This window comes from Plutella xylostella, chromosome 5 (assembly GCF_932276165.1).
Source record: "Plutella xylostella chromosome 5, ilPluXylo3.1, whole genome shotgun sequence".
NCBI classification, from domain to species: domain Eukaryota; kingdom Metazoa; phylum Arthropoda; class Insecta; order Lepidoptera; family Plutellidae; genus Plutella; species Plutella xylostella.
Genome location: NC_063985.1, coordinates 4,336,819 through 4,359,996, shown reverse-complemented (window position 1 = coordinate 4,359,996; position 23,178 = coordinate 4,336,819). Strand labels below are relative to the sequence as shown.

General features: G+C 42.0%; 2 protein-coding genes across 11 annotated transcripts in view; one reads left to right on the top strand and one right to left on the bottom strand.

Moving 5' to 3' along the window:
• LOC105392126 (cytosolic carboxypeptidase 1) overlaps nucleotides 1–23,178 on the top strand; it is a 60,729-nt gene that overhangs the window by 22,670 nt on the left and 14,881 nt on the right. For all 9 annotated transcript variants that reach the window (XM_048633045.1, XM_038112391.2, XM_048633044.1 and 6 more), the window contains one exon: nucleotides 744–922. In XM_048633045.1, coding sequence (XP_048489002.1) covers nucleotides 744–922 — 179 coding nt within the window. The remainder of the gene's footprint in view (nucleotides 1–743; nucleotides 923–23,178) is intronic.
• LOC105392115 lies at nucleotides 1,161–15,285 on the bottom strand. Of its 2 annotated transcripts, none has more exons than XM_048633047.1 (6): nucleotides 15,119–15,285; nucleotides 5,237–5,342; nucleotides 3,444–3,520; nucleotides 3,095–3,302; nucleotides 2,498–2,653; nucleotides 1,161–2,022 (listed from the first exon to the last, which is right to left on the bottom strand). In XM_048633047.1, the coding sequence occupies exons 1-6, from the start codon at nucleotides 15,177–15,179 to the stop codon at nucleotides 1,620–1,622; spliced, it is 1,011 nt and encodes a 336-aa protein (XP_048489004.1). In that variant the 5' UTR covers nucleotides 15,180–15,285; the 3' UTR covers nucleotides 1,161–1,619. The 2 variants fall into 2 exon arrangements, with proteins under 2 accessions (XP_048489004.1, XP_011562011.1); XM_011563709.3 differs by having other exon boundaries at nucleotides 1,886–2,022; nucleotides 2,489–2,653; nucleotides 15,119–15,284.

Below are 23,178 nucleotides of genomic sequence, written 5' to 3'. Positions count from 1 at the left end.
GATAAATTAGTAGACTGTTTTAGCATAGGAAGGATTTAATATATGTACGTTTTGTTCCAATGAATGATGGATATAATTAGGGTGTGACCGAAAGAGTCAGAAAAAACCAAAGTTGATGTGTTCGTCAGTATTTATGTGATGTGATGATGTCGCTTCCCTGCACCCCTGTTCATGCCCTGATATTGAGCTTCACTAGCCACATAAGGTGCTGTTGTAGAGGTAGACCACCGTAATGTACTCCCTTGCGGGGTAGGCATTGCTGCACTCACTTTTGCCAGTGTTTATGTCCCAATGTAAAATGGGGCGGGCCTATTGCCATTTCACGGGCATATCCAAGACCGAGAACAGATATCTGTGTTTAAACAAATATCTGCCCCGGGAATCGAACCCGGGACCTTCGGCTCAGTAGTCAGGATCACTAACCACTACGCCATTCAGTCGTCATTGAGCAGCCGTCTGATTACAGACCTAACCTATATCATAATCAACCAACAATCGTATACGCACATAATATAGGTACTCTGAAAAAACACCATAATACTCTGTCCTCAGTATTCCTCCTTTCAGTACCTAATTCAGGGTTGAAGATTATCAGTAATCGAACGAGCTTTATGAGCTTATTTGTACGACTCCAGACATACATATTATATAATATGTATGTCTGGAGTCGTACAAATAAGCTCATAAAGCTTCATCTCAAACCATCCTTTCGACCTAACACTCACAGTTCGATATCCCTCCAGGACCGTGAAATAGTGTTTCTGACGTCCCGAGTGCACCCCGGTGAAGCCAACGCGTCCTGGGTGATGGACGGCACCCTATCCTGTCTCCTGGGCACCGCGCCGGTCGCTGCGGCTCTGCGGGCCAAGTATGTGGTGAAGATAGTCCCCATGCTCAATGTGGAGGGCGTTGTTAATGGCTGGTGAGTAGTTTTGTAGGTACTTGTTTTTTTTAGTTCAGTTATAAGAATAAGTTAATAGCAACTTATTGTACACTATTTTGTGACTTCTATACAGTTGCAACGCGAACTCTAATGAACTCTACCCAGATACTTAATGCGTATTTATTAGGAGAGTTTGTTGTGAAATATGATTACGTATCGATTTCATTAAGATGCCTATTTATGTAGTTCAAGTTAAATCATAAATGAAAAGCAGAAAAATCTTACAAAATAAACTTTATTAACTTCGCTACAATCACTATTCTTTAAATTCTCAAGTCTCAACTTAAAATACTTATTTAACTAGGTACTGTATTTCGAATGATATGTCCTCAATCGTTTTGTCAACTTAATTAAATAATACATTTGACGGTTTAAATGAAAACACCGGAGATCTGAAATCTATTAAGTATAGCTTAGTAAAGTTTAGTTACCTATATTAGCCGTGGAATACTAGACTGTGATATTCAATATGCGAAGGTGGAGGCAAGTCGCTCGCACGAGTCGCCAGCACCTTCTGGAAAGTCCCATGGAAACCTCGAAACTACCTTCCTCGACACTAACACACGCGCACGCTAATGATGCTACAAATCTCATTTACATAATCATTACTTAAACACGGAGAATCAGAGAGGCCTCACGCGAGCCCGAGCCACCCTAGCGACACTGGGGGGTGCGGCTAGTAGGCGGGGGGAGCCAGCATGCCGCTGGCGTGGACGGAGTGCTCGGTGGCGTCGGGCTCGGCCGTGCTGGCGGCGTCGTCCTGCGCGAGGTAGGCCGCGGGGTCGTCGCCCGCCATGCCCTCGTCGGCCTCGTAGGGCCCCTGCGTGGGCGGCTCCTTGTCGTCGTGCGCATGCGCGTCCGAGGCGCGCGAGTAGTGCGAGTCAATCTGCGGCGGCGCCTTGAGCAGCACGCTGGTCTTGAGGTGCGGCGACTGCAGCCCGTCCAGCGACGACGGCCGCAGTTTGCCGATGAGGTCGTTGAGCGTGAAGTGCGTGGGCAGGTGCTCGGAGCGCGGCGGCGGCGGCGACGACGACGTGATGGGGTGCGCCGTGGTCGTCGTCGTCAGGGACAGCGGCTTCCTGCCGGCAAGCCAAGCGCCCGGTTAGCCCACGTCACAATACCACTAACTACACATGGAAAGCTCTACGTATTATCACAATCGGTATTAGGACAATTAGATGGTTAGTTGGTCTACGCTTTAAAGTAATAAGTGTTAGCAAAACTTAAAATAATTTCATCTTTTGTTTATCACAAGAGATACCAAGCAAAGCCCCCTTCACCCACCCACCAAATGTTTTTGAACAAATTTTGAAAGTTCTGACTCGGTTAGACGTCGGAGTAAAGGCCGAAAGAATGTCAGCGGGGTGTAGGGCATTGTTTGGTGGTTGGGTTGGCGCAGAGCCTGGTCCCGCGGGCCCGCGCGCTGGACACTGAGCTAGTCTACTGACACATTAGGACACACACACTAGGTACTGGTTACTATCCCGACTACGAGTACTGCGCGCGGTGAGCGGGAGCGGGCGTCCGGAGCCGCTGGCATCTCACCTGTATTACCCCTGCGCCGAGGACACGGGGATGGACCCGTAGTTGTAGTAGTAGCAGCGCGTCTGCTCGCAGATGAAGTCCTTGATCTCCCCGCAGTGCTGCGGCTCCCAGTGGAACGTGGGCGCCTTGAGCGCCACGCAGCCGTTGGTCATCACGTGGTCCGTCCTGCAACACCACAGTCAACATACAGCCGTGACCGACAGAGCTATTCAACTTCACAGTCAATAAGGAAGCAATCGCTGTCGAAGACGTCAATTTTGCGGTCACGGTGAGTGATTCCCGAAGCGGCAGGCTGCCCGCAAACTGAACCCTATTGCTATCCCGAGACGAAGCTGAGCCGCGCAAACCCCCGAGGCACTATGCAAATGTGGAAGTCCTTCAATCAGCCGAAGCACCGATGTGAATCACGGAAACGAACTCCCACATTTTACACACAGCACTGCAATTTTCTGGGCAATTTGCCCCGGAATGGTATACAATTTATAAGTTTTGCAAATAGAAAACTGTTTAGCATTCGTAGAAATACATTAAAATTCAAATCTGCTCGCCTCGCAATTTGAATAATGTGGTAGTGGTCTGATGTTGAGAGCATGGTGTGGTACGTACCCGTGTCGGGCGGTGCGCTGCGGCGCGGTGGAGCCCTGCGGCACGTCGAGCGGGTCCAGGCTGTCGTCGGCGCGCGCGGCCGGCGCGTCCAGCGCCACGCGCCGCATGTAGTTGAACGTGGCGTTGAACGGCAGCCCCGTGCTCATCCACAGGTACATGTCCGTGCCCAGGTTGTTGCCCGACGTCCAGAAGTCGTACTTGTTGTAGCCTGCAACCGAGCACCCGTTATGTTACACACGTCGTCTAATGCGAGCTACACTTCATGCAAATTACACACTCGGACGATCCTCCGAGGCGCGGAAAACGCTGATAGTGGATAAATTATGAGCAATTTTAACGGCAGACTCACCTGCATTCGTCAGATACGTCGTTATGGAGTCCGCCTTCTCCTTGGTCTCGAACGAAGCCATTTGCAATCCTAATGATCTGAAAAGGTTAATGATCTCTCATTAATACTGATAATCTCAGACTTTATCAAGTAACATAGCATAAATAAACTTTATAGTGTCGTTGACAGAAACTGAAAGCGGGTTATCTATCTCAACAGCATGTAATTTTATATCGTGATCCCGACTCTTATAAAGTTGTTTCGCCGGGTTCCAGTACATGCAGTTTATCTAATAACTATGCGGGTAATATCATTCAGGTATTAGCCGGGGCTAGATCCGCAAGATGCTGTTTATTAAGTAAGGAGCAGTCGGCGCGACGACATTCCGCGCCCAAGTTCAGAAACCCGGCGGATTAAAAACGACCGCTGCAGGGGTTCACGCCGCGCCGCCAGCGCCAGGATATTGTAGCTGCCTTTAATGCATCCTACTTTAATAAATGAGAAACACATCTAAAATAAAATTGCTAAAGCTTTCTTGTAAATGAAACCGCATCATAAGTTTTATTATTAGAGCTCCCACGGTTAAAATTATACGCGCAGCGCCGCGCGGATATTAATGAATCCATTTGAGGAATGCACGCAGTATTGTGATAGGAAACAGTTGCGCAATGTCAATCGTTAATAATTTTCCCGCCAGTAAAAACTGTTATATCATTCTTTTGTACTGAATTATTCGTATTGTGAGCATTTGCTTGTGAAATAGGGACTGGAGACGTATGGTTCACATCATTGTGATAGTCAAGTGCAGCGGAGCAATGCCCTAGCGAGGTGAAGGAATGCGTACGCTTGTACACAATGACTGAATTACTGTACTTATAAATTATATTTATTATCACAAAGGGCTTGTAATTATAATGGCTTGAGATAAATGAGTTATTAAATTTTAAATTATACTTGGGCATGTTGAGTTTGCAAGTTTTTCTACGCTATTCTCGTTCCGCACTTGCAGGAGGTTGTCACGAGTCGTCATTATATTACACCGTTAGTTCGCCTTTAGTTTTTGTGGTGGGTCGTTGTCGGTAGCATACCGCGGCTGCGCACTTTGTCAATTAGGCGCGGGCCCGTCACGCGGCCCTCACCGTACGTCGGCGACTCCTCACTCCTTATATCGAATCCACCACGTTTCGCGACCACTTTTTGTTGCAGTCGATGCCAGATTGCCGTGCCATCTATCATGGCAATAACGAGGTCGGACCTTAATCGCTCTCTTCCAGTCCCGATCGAAGCACCGTGGACGTGTACCGCTACAAGGGACAAGGGACGGAAACAAAGACGTTAGTGTCGTTCGTGTTTCCATCGCTCGTTAACAATTGGTACTGTAAATAGGTCGTGACTGCTCGCAGGAGGACATCGTGACCGAGAGCTGAGGCGAGTGACCTTTGAACGTGCGCCCGCGCATGTGGCGGCCAAATCTAGATTACGGAATGCAGGCGCTAGCTAACTAAAGCGAGGGTCGCCACTATTTGGTAGCCGTATTGTTTGCGAGGCTCTGACCCCTTTTAACGGTAATGCAAATGTCACCAAGTTTCCTGGTCGATCCCGGGCGCTTGTTAACGCTCCGGGTTAGTTATGGCAGCCGGGACGGGAACCGAACACGAGCCGATAGATTAGAGCGGTGAGTCACGATCTCACTATTATATCAGGCGTCGAAGTGAGAAATGTTGCGCATTACTTCCCACTCGTAGATATGCGCCGTGTTACTGCGGGTTATGGGATTCTCAGGGAAAGATAATCGTTTAAAGTGCAATAGTTACCTGCAGTACTGGTAGGCTAGGAAGTAGTTGAGCTCGGGACTGTAGGGGTTCATTCTGGATATGAAGTATTGTACGCCATCCAGCTGGATCGTCGTTATCCTTTGCGCTGGAAAGAAGAAAAATATAATATTACATTTCTGCTACACATATAACGTAAATAAAAAATTATTGATCAATAAAAGTGGAAAACCAACGCAATATTCTGTTTGTTTGCCGCAAGTGTGCAATAACTTGGTGCGGCGAACCGCAGCCCGCTACCGGTGTTCGCAGAGATTTATGCAGGCGCTCACTACAGACACAACCCCATGTACAGTGAAGATACACTTTAGGATTTGCCCTTTTTCACCTGTATTTCGTGCAACGTAAGAGTTAATTTAACTGCAATTTTTAAGTTAAGCATGTACTTATAGCTTTTTACAATAATAAAAATGTGGTTTCGCGTCGTAACTCGGATTCCAGCGTCAACCACTTGAGAATAAAAAAGGCCTTGTAATGAATCACAGAGACCATGAAGCTCGTCATATTTCTTTGTGAAAGAGTTTGTTGGATGACTAAAGTGCTACAAAAGGGTGTGAACAAATAAAAAGCCATCACAGCCTCAGTCAATATATTTTACTCACAAAGGGTGTAAAAAATGGCAGTAACCTTTTAGTCCTTAGGTATACTTCTTCACATACTGCGCATTTATAATAACTTATTCATTTGGGTAAATAAACTAAGGTCCTACGTAGTAAAAACCTATGTATATGTTATGCACATATCGTAGTCAATTTTAAAAGCATCAACATTCCAAAGATCACTTGTGAATCTCAGGATGAGTATGGAAGTGGGATGTTACGAAGGGGAACCACTCACACACACACACACACACACACACACCAACGTGACAGTATAAAGCATCGTAATGAATATGACCCCGGCCTCGTGCGCAGGCGTCGCCCGCACTTGCATGCACAGGATCATAATAAATGTGGGTATCTTTGTGTGTTAGTGTATGGAGTTTGTTATGGTTATTGTCACAGTAAGAGTTACGGGATTTAGTTAGTAATAAGAATCAAACTGGAATCGGGACCATACACAGTACCTATTGTAGAATTTATAAAGTTTTATTCCTTGGAATCTACATACACTACCAAGCAAAGAAAAAGTTCCAATGACAATACCACCAAATTACTCCTAAACGGAAAAGTCTAGCTTAATGATGTGCTCTTCAATATTGAAGTACATTTAACAACGCATTAGATTAGAACATCACCAACTAAAACGTAAATATAATGTTCAAATTCTATGTTCAATGTTTTAAATAAATTAGCCCACGTGATGTCAGCATTTTGTTAGTGGAGTTTTTTGATTGCTCGCGAGGGTGTATAATATAATATTACATAAAATATTATAGTCCCAGTAGCTAATAGGTTGCGGTGCGGCCGCGTGTATTCAATAAGATGCCTTATTTAACATAATGTTGTCTGTAACTGCGGTCAACCGCAAAGCATCGGAGTTCAATGTTGCGAACTAACATGCCTTCATTATGTTCACCAGAGCGAATAAACTTTTTTGCAATTTCATCCAAAAAGTCATTTTCGCATAGTTTTTGTTCCTAACCACTATTTTTTGTAATTTGCCTACCGTATCTTAAATAGAGATTGTAAAACATCACTTTGTACATAGTCGGTATAATCACGTAGGTTAAACACTCACGAGCAATGAAATTGTTCCACATGCCATGTGCATAGTGCATATATACTATGTCACTGGAACTTTTTCATTGATCGCGAGTGTATCATTGATGTTCAATAAGTAATTTCTAATAACATTAACAATCAATTTTGCTATCAACGCATAAACAAACGTGTTGTGTAACACACATCAACATCAAAACTGCTTTTATTAAGTTGCCCTCGTAAATAGTTTAAGGCTACAATGGCTAGAAGAGTGTGAAGTGGCGCCTGCAGGGGGCAGGTGCGGCGCGGGGGGGGAGGTCAATGAACTGCAGGGCTAGACCTAGACCCTACACTTTACGCTACCTTTTTGCTAGGCTTTTAATTTACTTGCCTCTAGTAGATGTGGAGCGTATAATTCAAATGGTTTGCTCTTAAGGATATTACGTATAAGACATTTCTATCGCTAACTTGCTCTTCCACTTTTCTTCACATAAAAATTTAATTAGTTGGTACGTAATGTGAATCCTTGGTGTTTCAATAAAATAAACATTAGGTTGTATATAGTAGGTAGGTATATTGTTATTTATACTTGCAGTCCTAATTACAAGTTCCAAAAAATAAGAAAATGTACATAGAGGGTATAATAAGATAGTGTGTGATAAATCCGTAATTAAAATAAATCTATTCGTTATCTACAAGAAGAGGTAGAAGAGACGTAGCAGCACATAAACCAGGATACTCCCTTCATCTTGCAGCAAAAACTGTCTTTAAATAATATAACTAGGATATAATTTACATCTAATCAGGTATTTCGCTCTTAGTATGGTGTGTTGGAGATAGCAATTTATTAACCCTTTCAGCAGCATCCTGTGTGCAAATGGAAGCTAGATAGGACCGGATTTATCGACAATTACCCCTCATTATGTAAAGCTCCTAGATAAAGTAGCTCAGATAAATGCTATTATGTTCTATTTTATGCATCACCAGCGAAGTTCAGATGAGTCGAGCACTCGCGCGCGCGTTGAATTCTTTTGTATGGGCGATAATTTATACGATAGGTTCCTGAAGTTTTGCAGAAATGTTCAATGTTTTATTTGTAATTCCGGCTGTTAAGCAAATGACTTTATCAATTTTATTTTTAATTCAGTTACTATAGGTTCACTACAGTTCAATACCCTTCAGTAGGTTCAATTATTTACGATTCATTTTATTAAAGGTTCTTAGCTCAAGTAATAGCAAGAAAGGTGTTCTTAAACACCTTTTTCTACAGACTCCATTCTATAATAATGCTATAAATCTTCTTGCATACAGTCGACTAGTTTTATTTTTATTCCGAGAGCTACAATACATCTGCGACAAGGCTGTAACGTAACTTTTTATCATATTTGCTGAGTGTATGCAATCGAAAACCGGTATGTTATTTAAACTTGACACAGACGTGCCATTACACTTACGCGACCAGTGCATTTACATGAATCATTAAATTTATTTATAGCAGTATCGATCAAAATGCCTCTATGTCCACTGATAAGATGTTTTGATATGCAGAAGTAATTTAAAACGGTCCGTCATGAATCATAATTACAAATATATTCTAAAATTAATGGCAAAGCGATTTGCATTCGCTCATATTGAGACACGTAGTTAATTTAAAATCAAATGAACGATCTTGCTCTAGTTGTAGCTCGCAATCCGTCGGCGAGCAGAGCGGGTCGATGTAATAGGCAGTGCAATCCGGGCAATCCGTCCGCCGAGGACTAACGACGGTAACGACCGAGTTAGGAATCGATTTACGACGTAAAAGTGCATCGTTAGAGCACTCGCTGTCAGCGGTCACTGCCGATGGAGATGCGACGGCGGAGGCGCAGTACTTGCTCGCAATTTGTTGCGAGCGTGTTTGTTGTGGTTCGACGAGGCTAATGATTTAGTAGCGATGCGCAACATTCCACCTTTAAAGACAGTATTGTGGAATGTTACACACAAATGTGCCTGTTTTGGGCTCTTCGTCCTAAGGGTGACATGACCAGCTCCAGCCGATAACATAGGAAGTAGCCGCCATCGTAAGTCATATCTGTCGTCGGCAGTCATCTCACGTCGGGGCTCGCGGGGCGGAGGGCGGGGGGGAGAGCGAGGGGCGCGCGACGCATACTGATGACTTGAGACGAGCCTCGCCCCTATCGACATGTACATGATAGCCATCAAGTATTCCAAGATATGGCTAAGGAACCTAACAGATAAACTGCAAAATTCTAACGCGTCCGGTACCTGAATGTATATTTCATGTCGCTATAAGCGACCGTCAATTTGTTCCCATTTATATTCGCGCTTTAAACCTCTTAGTTAGTCAAAACCCTAGTACGGTTCTTAGTCATCATGCTCTCGACACCTTCATACATAATGTAATGACGATGGCGGGTCATTAAACCGTCGCTTTTCATTCATGGCGCGTGGTGATGACTAGGGATAATCCTGCGGCGGTTGTCGCGGCGTCAGGCGGGCACATATCCGGTGAACGCGACCGGAAGTCACCGTCTTGTAACGGCTGACTACCTAAAACGTATGAGTTCAACTGTCGATAAAATCGCGATTTCATTGAGGTTGATATGTGAGTGGTTTTTTGGCACACATGCAGCAGTGCAAGTTTGCACAGTACCTATGTTCTATTGCAAATACGGCGTTTCATGTTTTATTTGGATTTCTCAGTAACCCAAGCATTAATGGGATACCTCTTTTTTATGCAACCTTTATTTAGATGCTATTTAGTTACAAACATGAATCGCGTGACTAGGCCTCAAATCAAGTCAATCAATCCCTAGTAAACCTACCAACCTATTAATTTTATAAAAAGATACAACTTAAATATATGCTTCACTGATTATGGAATACTCCTTTTATAAACAATTTAATTAGTTTACGTATCATGCATGCTAGTAGGGTAACTATAGCAAGAAAATGTTTTCTATAAGAGCTTTTTTTTCTTAACTTAATTACGTAAGTATGAATAATAGATCATGTAGTACCTACCTCGTAGAACCTAACCACGCGTGCGCGCTGCAGTGGATTAACATAGGGTCCGAACTTTGCTGTATTCATCGAGAGGTAAAAAGTGTTCAATAGTATGTTATGTTCCATTTATGTACCTACTCTCTAGATTTAAAAGTACACAGATTATTAAACGGGTTAATCTCTGTAATTATAAAACTTTAAACTTAAAACAATGATTCATGCAGTAAAAGTGCATGGTCCAGTAAAAAATAGTTTAAAACCCTATATTTATAAGTTTGCGGGAGTGATAGTTATCCATAATATAATTTATTTAGTTTTGTGACCGTGTTCTACATTATAATTACTGACTTCCCATTAAATAAACGACACACTATAAAGAAATTATAAATACCTGCTATTAAAAAACTGTACGTGAGCTGAATGGGAGGTAGAGTTCTTGGTAAAGGATTTTTATGTGGTTCGTCCTTTTTATGACGTAGCATCTTCGGCTCATGTTTATAATGAAGAATTATGTTAAACAATAATTGAGGAGGCGCTTGTGTTTGAGTGAGTAAAGGCGGCGGGCAAGTGGCGTTTACACGACAACAGTATACGCACGGATCAAAATACGGTTCGGATTGTACTTGTAATGCATAAACTCGCAATCTCGGTAATTTTGGACAGTGACAGTCAATCTGCGGAATCAGATTGTGCTCTATATTCATGCGGGACGGCTGCGACCGAGTATAATGTTATCGTGTAAACGGCGCTTAAGTGGCGCGGCGCGGGCGCAGCGCGTTACATCACTCCAACCAGTTCGCGGCCGCCGCGTCGTTACGTTATCGTTATTTCACGGTCATGCTACAGCGTCCACTACCTACTTTTCATTACGTTTATTACAGGCAATCGCAGCTTACGATGTCAATAAATCTTAAAAGGGTCGAAAGGATTACAGAAGATTCCAATTCGAAATATGAGGAGGATGCCATTAAAATACCGGCCACCATTATGATCGCCACTGATCGGCTTACGGCAAAGACAATCCTGCCGAAAGAATGCACTTAGAGGGCGATCTACGACGAACTCAATCGAATCGGGATCGTTGATGCGTGAAAAATGCGCGACGTCCGCGACTAGGTATCGAATCTGGCTGATTGGCTGATCCGTGGGAACGGCGCGAGCGCCCGCGGCCGGATAACGATCGGAACGCAAAAAAGGGATCGAGATAATAGCCCGCGAGCCTCGCTGAAGACGCGCCAAGGACGCGCCTGCTCCCCCCGCCCCCCTCCCCGCCATTCCCGGCTATTTTTAGTTATCAAACCTGATGCCGACCCGGCCCGGCCAATGAGAGATATAAATGTTCGCGAATGCTAATAACCCCATTGAATTTTATAGCTAACGAGCCCGTTGCCTGCATGTGATGCAGATCACCTAGCTATTTATCATCCGCGAGCAAAAACTGAATAACAAGTTAACAACTGTCACCGTCTATCAAACTAAAAATGTATATGGTAAGAGTCAAGTATCTATGGTACCTAGTACCTACTCGTTATTGTTCAGGATCACGAGCCTTAATTGGCTTAAACTAAATTTCTAACTGAAAGTAAAATTTTCACTGGATATAAATAGGACCGGGTATAATTATGATCTCTACAATAAAGAAAGCAAAGCTTAAGAAGGTAAGGCTTACGGTCTTTTCGAGATTTGGAGATAAATTTTAATGCCCCGAGGTGATCCCTCGTACCGAAGTATAAAATTATAATAAATTGTGACATAACATAAGGGTTAAAATACCTCTGTAGTCAAAAAAAATTAACACGTTCCTCTAATATGCTTATCATAAATTTTATATTAAGATATATTAACTATAAAAACCATACTAAATAAAACTAAGAAGTAAAAAAATATCATAGTTCAAGGCAAGATAAGGAAAATATTGAATAACGACGACATAAAAGAATTCCCAATGTGAGAAATGCCCGCATATGTTCTACCGTTGCCGATCCGTTACCTCAGTGCAATTATATCACACCGTTTATCATCATCACATCAACCTACTAGGAAGGTAAACGGGTGTTTTACAGACGCGCGATTTAAATAACTCACATTTATGTCACCTCGACCAACGGTGTTTATTTTACTTTCCCACAACCGCAAATGTTGTTTAATAGCGAAATAATGACATTCTATAAGGGATCGTCTACCTTGTGTGTTTTCAAATAACGATTCAACGATTACGTTGACCAGTTTTAGATTATAAACATTAGAACATGTGTACGTCTAGAAAATAACACAACTCTATCTTACATAACTGAAATTTATAAAACGTTATAGATCAATGCTCAGAATACAGAATGTTCAATGCTCACATTAATTGAAATGAGGATTAGTTATAAACCTTTTTATTACAAAACACTAAAGGTTTACTTCATTATAGACAAATAAATTAGCCCTAAAAAAATATAGGAGCCCTAGAATTGATTATTTCATATCAAACATGCGCCATCAAACCAAATATGACTGTTATCACAACCAGAAAGTTAGCATCGCATAATAAAGTAATCTAACAATAATAATAATCCTATTACGGTTCAGGAAACGCAACACACGAACCAGATTTCCCATTGGATTCTGCAATCGCATATTGAAAAAACCCGTCCAATGATTCTGTAGAGCCTCCAGCCAGTCCTGGGGCCCTGGTACATGGAGGGGACTTGTAGCGTGGCTCCGCGTTTGATTCTATTAAAGCCTCCGGTCACACACCCTGAGACGCTACTCGCTGTTTTTGCAACTTATTGCGGACTAATACGGACGATAAGGTAGTGACTACGACGACGATAGTTCAAAATAGATGCTACATTTTAACAAGATACCTTTTTGATATGCCTTTAAAGTATTGAATAATTTTGAGTATTAGCGGAGACCAGGCTGATGTAACCGGCTGCGGCGCGGGGCAGTGAACGCCCGCACCTGCCTCCCCGTGACTAGAACTCCCTATTTTTTCTCCCACACCGCGGCCCGGCACTTCCGCCGAACAGTTTTTTTTTATCAACCTGTCGATAACCCGCGATTATCCGCCTCGGATGCGCCTCATTAGCCAAATGCCCGGCCGATTGATGAGAATCGACTGTTCTCACAGTTGATGACATCTTGCTGCTTCGGAATTGTTGACGGCTAGTACGACGGAGTCATTGACTCGAAGCAAATTCGAAGACGTTTCAGATGAAATCGATCAACCGTGATGTGCTACAAAAATGTGATGCAATTATTTCAATGGCATGCTTCACACCTTTTTCGTTTAACCGGTTTAGATAGTACTACGATTTATGGATGGCAAATTTAAGTTATGGTAACGTGTTTACATCGAATTGATATAGGTAGATCTATTTTAATTAGGATGCATTAAAAAAACATACTATTTGGTTCTTCCTATAACAAAACACTTCATATAATATAATCATTGAGTCGACCATTCAAACGACTACGGAATACTTATGTAACTAGATCTAAACAAAAAGTACGAGATCAACTTTCGATTATAGTTTGGCCGTTTAAAAGGTTAAGTTTATGTGCTATTTAGGTGTGCACATGATATCCCGTCCATACAATAAAAATATATGAACGATCGACTTGGTAGAGCCGGAGCCGTGCTCGGGGGGGCACACGCGCAGCCGCCGCATTGTCGTGTCACTCCCGCATTCCCCGCGGCACTTGTGTCAACAACGCGAAACCCCCACCTACATACAAGTGTCATACGTCCTTTACAACCTTCCCATTCCTAGCATTTGTAATTGCTGCACTTCAATTGAACCTCCCATTACATTTATCACCCAGTAACTTTGATTCCCAACAGAGGCAGTATTATGAAATCGAATCGCCGCCAGCAGTTGAGTAGTCGTTGAACTTCTCCAGTAATTGGTCTATTAAAAGCAAACAGATTTATTGCTCTGCTAAACTTGATTCGTTGTTTTCGCTTTGATAAACTTTTTAATTTCGGAGGGTATTGATCTTTGCGAATAGCATTCTTAGTTTAACAACTTCTTGGATGGAATTGCAACTAATAGTAAACGGTTGAGCATTTATTGCTATAGTGCTATGAGTTCCGTGGCAATGTACCAGGAGCTCATACGACGCAGGCGCATTCCCTGAGGAATGTGATTAAGAAGTAATGGTAGCTAGTAGAGGCTGGCTCGGGAGTGCTATTGTGCTGTAATAGAAGCTGAACAATGAGGGTCGCCGACCCGCGGGTCAACTCTTGGCTCCACGCTACTACTGATACTTTCTTCTTATTACAAGTGATTAGGATTTGTTTTTGGACGGTATGTGTGATGAATACGTTAGGAATAATGATCGTCGTCTGCGCCGCCGAGTGAAGACGCAACGAGCGGAACCGCGGACGGAAGGGTGCCATCAAATAATGAGTAAGGTGTATAATTACTAATTACAGTTATTTACACGATGCAAAATTTCATAAAATTATTATGTTTCCGTTTTTGAAGGCCACCGACGGTAAAGTATGTGTCGTCAACGACTTGTGAAAGGTTGAGACGAATAAAGATACATAAAATTGAACTTTTTTTTTATAATTTAATAACTATACTATAACAACATAATATTCCTAGACTAGGAAAGCATTTAGTAGTTACATAATTATATTCAGTAAATAAGTATTTTCGTAATTGAATATGCTTATAATTTGGAAGTGGGGAAAAGTGAGTGCGAATATGCAGCTTTGCCTACCCCGGAAGGAAATACTGACTCTATTTATTATGTAATAGTCTGAAAGGGTGGTCGGTGACCACTGGTCATATTACTATGACTACACTTGATTCATTTGATAGGTCGTAAACCTCATCCATGATTCTACTGTAGTATAGCTAGGTTCTTAAAAGAGCACTGATTCTAGTAAAGCACATTAAACATTATGCATTGTACAAAACTTATCGGTAAGCGCAGAGACTTTAGATAGAACTTGAACCTTCTTCGTATTATGCGGGATGTCTCCAACTGAGCTAACAACGCTATTGTTTCTAAGTATACAATAAAAAAATCAAACACTTTTATTCACAACATCATCTAAAATGTTTCAGCTGAAAAATCTTTTAAAAAGTGTGTCAGTTTGTTCACACGCGTGATGTCATTTGTTGTCGTCGATTTAGATGGCCCACATGATTACGCTTCATTAATTTGTAAATTTTTTCGTGTGTTTAGGAAACTTGATATTTTTTAGTCATACCTGTGGCGGGTGCGAGGGTGGCTGCGAACAGCAGGAGGCAGGTGGCGAGCAGGGTCTGCATGGCGGCGGCGGCGGCGGGCGCGGGGCGATGAGTGAACACAGTTGCGTAAGCGCAGGTTCGCGGCGCGGGACACTGGGGCACACTGAGCGCGAGCTGTTCCCGACCTCCCCTTATAGCTGCGCCGAGTCCCGTGCGCCGCGCCCGCCACCACGGCCGCCGCCTCCCCGCGACCGCTGCGCCCGCACGCCGTCCATTGCTGTAAACATCCCGCGATGAGCAGCCCGCCTCCAACGTCACCAGCAATGGTCGCGTCCCCTCGTGGAGGCCTCGCGCGGAGGGCGCCCGTGCTGCGGCAGCGCGGACGTCCGCCGCGGCCGGACGCGAGGCGCCCGCGCTCCTGACTTATCTCAGCAAATCTCACCGCACAATAGTTCGCGCTCAATTTGTTCTTGTTGCGGTCGACGCGAATTCTTCGCTTGTCCAAAGGGTTGTCGTAGATTTTTTCTTGGCTCCGCGCGGCGGGGCGGCGGCGGCGGCGGCGTGGCTCCGAGGGTGTGCCAACCTTCGTTATATCTCGCCTCCAGGATCGGACATGCAACGATCCGCAATTATAGCTCTAAATTTAACCTCTATTAACCGACTCTCTTTATTTATATTTGTACTTTTATTCGTGTCAGTGACCGTAACCACTACATTTTAATCCAGACCAAAAATAACGCAACTTTGAAAGCATTCTCGTTGGCGTGGAATAAGTCTTCCAGTGGTCACAGGAAAATAGAGCCTTTCTATGTCGAGTAGTATGTAGATACTAATCGTTACAATTCGCATACTATGATGAGCCTAGCTAAGCATACTTTCTAAAGAGGATTCCTACCCACAGTAGCCTGCGACTGCTCATCATCATCTCACGTTCATGCTCATCACCGGGTACCCAATTATTGAATAGCGTTCTGTGATGCAATATAGTATTAATAGAGTGGACATCTGGTGTCACTTTCTATTGAAGGGCATATTTCTCCCCTGAACAAAACGCTCTACATTTCGCCATATGCTACGATGTTATTCATCTTTAAATAACTAACATTGCTGAATTTTATCCTTGCCGTAAGTTTTTTACATGGTATAAGTACCTGAGTACGTAAACTAGGTTTAGAAACTAAATTATATAGATTGAATACTTGAGACCGACTTGAAGCAATAGAAATATAATAAAAGCTCATCATTTTTCTTTTCCAAGTGAAGAAGTTACGTATAGCTTAGATACCAGTGTTCATAGCAAAACGGAGCAATAGCGATAAACCAGTGGAGTGTGACCTTCGCGCGGGTAAACAGCCTCTGACCGCCGGGTTCAGTGTTAGATCTATGCTGAAATAAAAGCAAGAAGAGTGTCAACAGTTGAAAGCCGCCGCCTCGACTTGAAACATGTTGCTTTAAAAGCCGCGTTAATTGCAGCGATGGTTTTTGCACGCGTCGGGCCGAGCGGCCGCGGATGCCACTCGCCGAATACCACACTACTCATTGTCTTTATTGCACAATAGGACTCCTAAACTTTAATCGAAGGGCCATGTAGCCGTGGACTATACAGTGCAATATATAAAAGAGAAAAAAAAGAAATAAAACGTTTAAAGTTCGAACACATTGAATCAACCTCTTTCCTGTTCGAAGAAAGGGCGTATTTCGTATTGATTCTCTCTCTCGGCGATTATCAGTTGGATCTCGATCGGTTATTGTTTCAACATTCAATAACTCCGCCGGCAGCGCACGTTTCTGCAAATAAAAATGTCGGAACCGTTACTGTTCACAAAAAGCTTTATCCGAGCCGAATCTGGAAAATCATCTCTTAATTCGTTGTTGACAGTTATATTCTTTTTATATACTTAGTACCTATAATATTATTATAGTATCATTCCATTATATCTCCATTAATGAGTATCTTCCGTCTATTAATCTTAAATGTACAAATTAGTTATGCACGACATGAGGGGGCGACTATATATTTAGATTAATTATTCTACAAGAACTATTGTTTTATTTCTTTTAACCTCCTGACACCTGGCGTAATCAGACATTTATGATGTACATGTGTAATTTTGCAATATCAAAAATCCTACATTCAATCCACAACAAGTCGATAAAATAAAATTCACAGGTTTATTCTACAAAAAATAATCGTATTACTTTAATAGCTGTAAAACGAGCAAAAGTGTAAAGATTGGAGCGATACAAAGGGCTGTTTTTTTTTCATCCGAAGATGTTACGGCTCGCGGCCGCACACAGAAACAGTATAAATGAACGGGTGCATGACATCGTGTTTTGAATAATATCGACTAGGAGACCCCACAGGCCGCGAATAAAACTATTTTTGAACCAATCACCTGACAATGGGGCCGAGATTGCGCTTATTCAGGGCTCGCGTTGCAGACGCAACTCAACTACAACGCAGCTTCTTATGTTGCCGATACTCCAACATGACAATAATAAACATCTTAGTTTGTAAAGCAGTAAATATTACTTACAATTTCATTTTAAAAGCCATTTTAACAGCACCTTCTAAGATGAAAATGTCTATGGTACAAGAAGCTACGCACTAAAAAACTGAAGTGACTAACATAAAACAATAGCATTCATGCATACAAAGTCCTTTTAAAATTATACCCTGCGTCGTGTAGCAGGATCCTGCAGCTCGAGAGAATAATCTGCACGAATGACGAATGTTCGAATGCTTGAGAAAGTTATTAAATTGAAAGTCCCAGAAGAACAAATAGCAATTGTGCCGGGAGTGCGGACTGGAGCAGCTCGGGACTCATTTGTCTAATGGCCGCCGGCGCTGCGGTGGTCGCAGTCGTGTTCCTGTGATGACTACGATTACGACAAAAATGCACCAAGCTTTCATTTTAATAAAGCATTAAAAATAACCACGTAATAGTCCCCCGCTACGAGTATAATTGCAATGCTAAACTAATGAGTTAAAAAAACAAGCCAGCCGAGGCAACATCCGAGAATAGCATTCGAAATATCGTCTGCCATTATGCGCCGATCGCGAACTGTCGTTCATAGAACCAATTATATTTACTACCTACTAATAATATTTAAACGTCCCTCCCTAATAGGTACTTTATGTTAAACAAGATACGAAGTCTATTTGTAGGGTAGATAGGCTTTTGATGCTGGTTAAATGGTGTAGCATATGCAGTGCAGACTGCAGGTTTATTGTGCGATGAAGCCTTAGATTAATATACTTTTCTCAAAACTTGAGTTTCCATGGGCGTGTGCGTGCTTATAATAAAGGTAACCTAACCTTCATTATAACAATGAATAAAAAACATCATATTATCATCAATCAAGCATAAATTTTTGAGCTAACCCTGACGCTCCCCTTGCGTCCTAAGCGCAGCAAAACAGAAAATAAAAAAGCTCCTTTACGTTGCCAACCTGTTTGTACTCTGACTTAAGCTAATACATTGAGAAGCAAATACTATTATTAATGTGCATGTAAGCGCAACGAAAGTAGTTCCCAGCGTCGGTAGGCGCAGTGAGCCGCAATTGCACCTTAACTCGAGCAAATCGATTGCAATTTCAGATTGTGGTCGGAGACCGAAGGAATACCTTAAAACGGATCTCGATCCTGTTTCTTCACATCCGATGCGATCATAGTAATTTCAATGGCCTTTTAATTTGGTTTTTCAGATCGAAGGGCTACTACTAACTACATCTTTAAGTTGAGTCACTATTACAGATGATGTGCGTTGGTTTTTTTTACCTTTTTATTGAGACGTTGTGAGAGTGGTGGTGGGTTGCTCGCCAATTTTCTCGCTTACAAGTACTTAACCTGATTTGTACATCTATACTTAAGCTTTTACGGTTTTCCTCTTGGTCCAATTTGGTGATTTAATGGAGCAAATTAAAGGGCGACGGACGCGCGAGCGTCCGTCGTCAGTTTGAGTCGTATTCGTGTGAAGTTCACAAATTACTGTCCGTAGCCCCCGCGCTGGGGGCGGCGGCGGCGGGGCGGCGGGGCGGCCAGCACGCGAGCTCGGACCACACCAACAACCAAACTTTTTTTTTTGTTTTTTACCCTGTAAAAAAATATCCTGCGGTCACTTTGAAAAGACAGCCGCGTCAAATTATTTATGAATTAAAATTATTGCCATAGTTGGATCGCCTAATACGCCCTAAGTTCTGCAAATCGAAACACGTTGCGAAGTTAACACCCATCCGTCATTCCATGAAGGGAGCTCAGTTATGATATTATTGATTCACATAGGCACAAAGTATAGAAGTAATTTATGTCCAGCCTCAGTGGTTATGTGTTTAAGCAATTACCCTCCAGATGAGCGCTGACTGAGGAAGGAGGGTTAGAGGCACCGTTATAATGCAGGGTGCCTCCGAGAGGATCCCACATTCTTTATAATGACGTAAACGATGGATTTAGAAAAAAATACTAACTTAGTTTACCGTTATTCTAAGCAAGGAAGACTACCGTGTGAATAAAATGTAGGAAACTGGATTTCAAAATTATGAAAAATATCAAGGCTAGTCTAGAGACTCTCTATCAATACAATTGTCGAAATATGAAAACAGCGATAACAGATCCCGCCTCTTCCTACTAGACAAAAAAAAACTAGCAGTTCCCATAAGAGTCCATTTTCGATCCCATTTAAGTCTGGAAGCTCACTTTTTGCATAGGTATTACCGTGATATTAAGCTAAAGCTAACGTAAGCCCAAGATGGATCAGAGTGGAACACGGGGATGCCCCGACACGCCGACAGCGGGGCAGGCAGTAGAATGGACAGTACAGTGCACACCATGTGTCCAGTTCTAGATCACTCGATGACCTTTGAGCGAAGATCTGCCCTGAGATTAGAACTTGGCCCCGGTTGTGCAACTGTACATTGTACGTCTATAGATACAACGCTAGCTATCGGTGTACCTAGTACAGGAAACATAATTTACTTCGTCTTTCTTTATTTATTTAACTTATTATTGAACACTTCAAAGAGTAGACTTAATGCTAAAATCCTTTTCATTTCATTTTAAGGATAATTAATTAACTGAGACTCGTTATGTTGTACCAATATTTTTACGACTACGAAGGTTATTAGAAATACGCAATATTATAGCTGTTACATAGATATTTACATACCGAACAAGTATGTTTTGCTCATAACTTTTACTATTATGGACGTATGAAAGCGACTGTAAAGTTAACGCACGTCTTGCCACAGGCTACAAAAACACATTCGGAATTAAGTAAACGACGCCATAGAACGCTTTCATACTAATTTAATTTAATTTTATCCTTAAGTAACATATAAACAGAAGCTATTCGGTTTTATTATGAATATCTTACAGCTAATAATTAATATTGAAGCATAAAATGAGCACCTCATTGATTTGATGGCTTTGAGAATAGATAACTATTAGGTGCGTGGGTAATGCAAACTATAATGACGGTAGCCAAAAAAATAAATGTCCTGTTCGAAACTATTTTATTCTAGAAGCATACAAAAGCTCTGATTTTGGGAGCGTAGTTTCTATACGGCCAGTACAACGATGCATTTCTCTCATCATATTTATCTTACAGATTAATCTTTATCCACGCGTTGTGAAGCAGGCTACTTTAAAGAGCGTCGTGTATTCTTAGTAAACTATTCTTATTCTAACTATACACTTGTGGTTTAGTGTGTTATTCGTCTCTACCATGTCCAATGCATCCAACTGTACCTATGTAGTCTGGGAGGTGCTGAACACACGGCAATTTGTGCCAAACAACACCTCATCACTGCTCACTTCAGCAAAATCACTATCTTCGACACTTTAGTAAATTTTAAATCAGGAAGTGCTTTTTGGTATACGCTATCATGTTCAAGCCATGTTACAAGCCCCAACACTGTATCTATGCTTAAATTCAACTCTAGCACTAAAGTAATAAAGGATATTGAAATGAACTTTTGGGATACTTTATTTTGAGCTGAATATTATATTCTTTATATGCCCTGTGGTGGATAATTTTTCATCGAAAAATATCATTATTTATGAGAAAATTTTGGGGTAAAATTGAATATACGAGGCTCACTTAGCGAATTCAAAGAAGCCACTTTAATAACAGGGTGATTTTATTTACACCTACATCATGAAAAGTAATTGCCGTTCGTTCTTTAAAATATTACACTACAATTTGTTAAGAATTTATTAATTTCTGTACCATCAAGTGGCGTCGTCAAAAATAATAATTACAGGGGCTTCCAGTTTTAATAAATAAATAAAAACTAAGAATATATTCGATGATTACGTACTTCATGTACCGAGTCATGATAAGTATAAAAATATATTCTAAGTATTAGTTTATCTTATCCATCAATTTAATAGATAATCATAAAACAAATGATATAGTGTGGTTTGGTAAATTGTTAAATACTTACATACAATACCTATGTATATTAAACCAGTTGTGTTATTGTGGCTACTGAGTTAATGTGCGAATAATTTCCGTTATAACGAGTCGGTAGTAATTCCGCGGCTAACGAACTTATCATTTTATTGCTTTGTACGTGACGTCATCATGACGACTTTCAGCCAAGCCTTCTGAAACTGTGTACGTAGTTAGTTATAAAAAGGTATTCTAAATCGGATAAGTATAAATAAGTCAGTATGCTAAATTAGATCAAATACTTCGCATACCTAAGTATATGTATTCCTCTAATTTACTTAAGTACATAATACTTCCTAATATTTGCTGTACTTATATTTATTCAAGTTCTTACCTTTTATATTTTTCAACTATCTACATATTTAACTCTTTTTTACCGGGCAAAATAACAGAAAAGCACATACAAAATCTTATAACCGTCGAAGTTTAATTGCAAGCAGGTAGTTCCCTACTTGCGATTCGCATCACACGGTCCGTCAACCGATGAGTCCGATAAGTCCGATATAATTTGTAGTGCTAAGGTGTGATTTCCTTCCCGCGGGGTTCAAGGTTATGAACGTGATTCCGAACCATCGTAAATCCAATCAGAATGGTCCATCCGCGGACGCCGCTGTGTTCTTTCTCACGACTCGACGTCCACATTTAATAAACCAATCTCTATCTTAATACTTAAGCTTTAAACGTCAAATTTCTATCTAGATAGTCGAGAAAAATGTTTCTTTTATTGGGTTCATATATGTGTTTTGTTTGTGAGCCGTATTTAGCAGCCAGTTGTGCGGTTCTTTGTTATCTGTGTTGACTCGCACAATATTGACTCGCCGGAGCGGAGTGCTTGTTTACCGAGCGAGTGCACCGAAATGCAGGCCGCTGAGAGCCATTCAGACTCACTACGCAACATCACAAGTTCAATGTTAGCTGCGTCACAAAAAGTCAATTATCTTGAATGTTACTCAGTGAACAGTACAGAAAGATTATCTGGGAAACACGCGCCGTCTCTTGTTCACAAGCCAGCGGCGCCGTAGCTAAAGCTCAATTGCACAATTAGTGCTGTGTTTGCTTCCGGATTGCATCGCGATTGCTGCCAGCTGCCCCGCTGTTGACGTGTGATGCGCTTCTTGAAACACCTCCTCGGTAGCAATACGGCTTTGTAAACACACTGATTTATAACTGCCATCACGTCGACCACGTCCAAGCAAACTGAATGCTACGGTCAAGTATAAAATGGACATTTCCGCAACTAATGCGTAAACACGTCCGGCTAGCACTTGATAGCCCCCAGCCGCCCCGATCCATCGCGAGCTTCAAGGATATTCGCATCAGTTGAACTATTAATTATCTCTATAATACATCCAGGACCTTCCCGGAAACCGCGCCGTGGGTTCCCGCTGCCGCCACCGCGAGCTCCGCGCCGCCGCCGCCGGCGCCAGTGTTTAGCACGTCGCCTATTAACACCTAAGTGTAAAACACTTTCCACAAAAATTAAATGCAAATTAAACACTACAACAAGTCAATATGAGATCTACATGCAACAATATTTAACCAGAATGACTAATCACCGCTTCACTTACTTTAATGACTGCGCCATGAATAACTTGAAGTCGCACAGAAAAGGAATTGCTTGCAGTAAA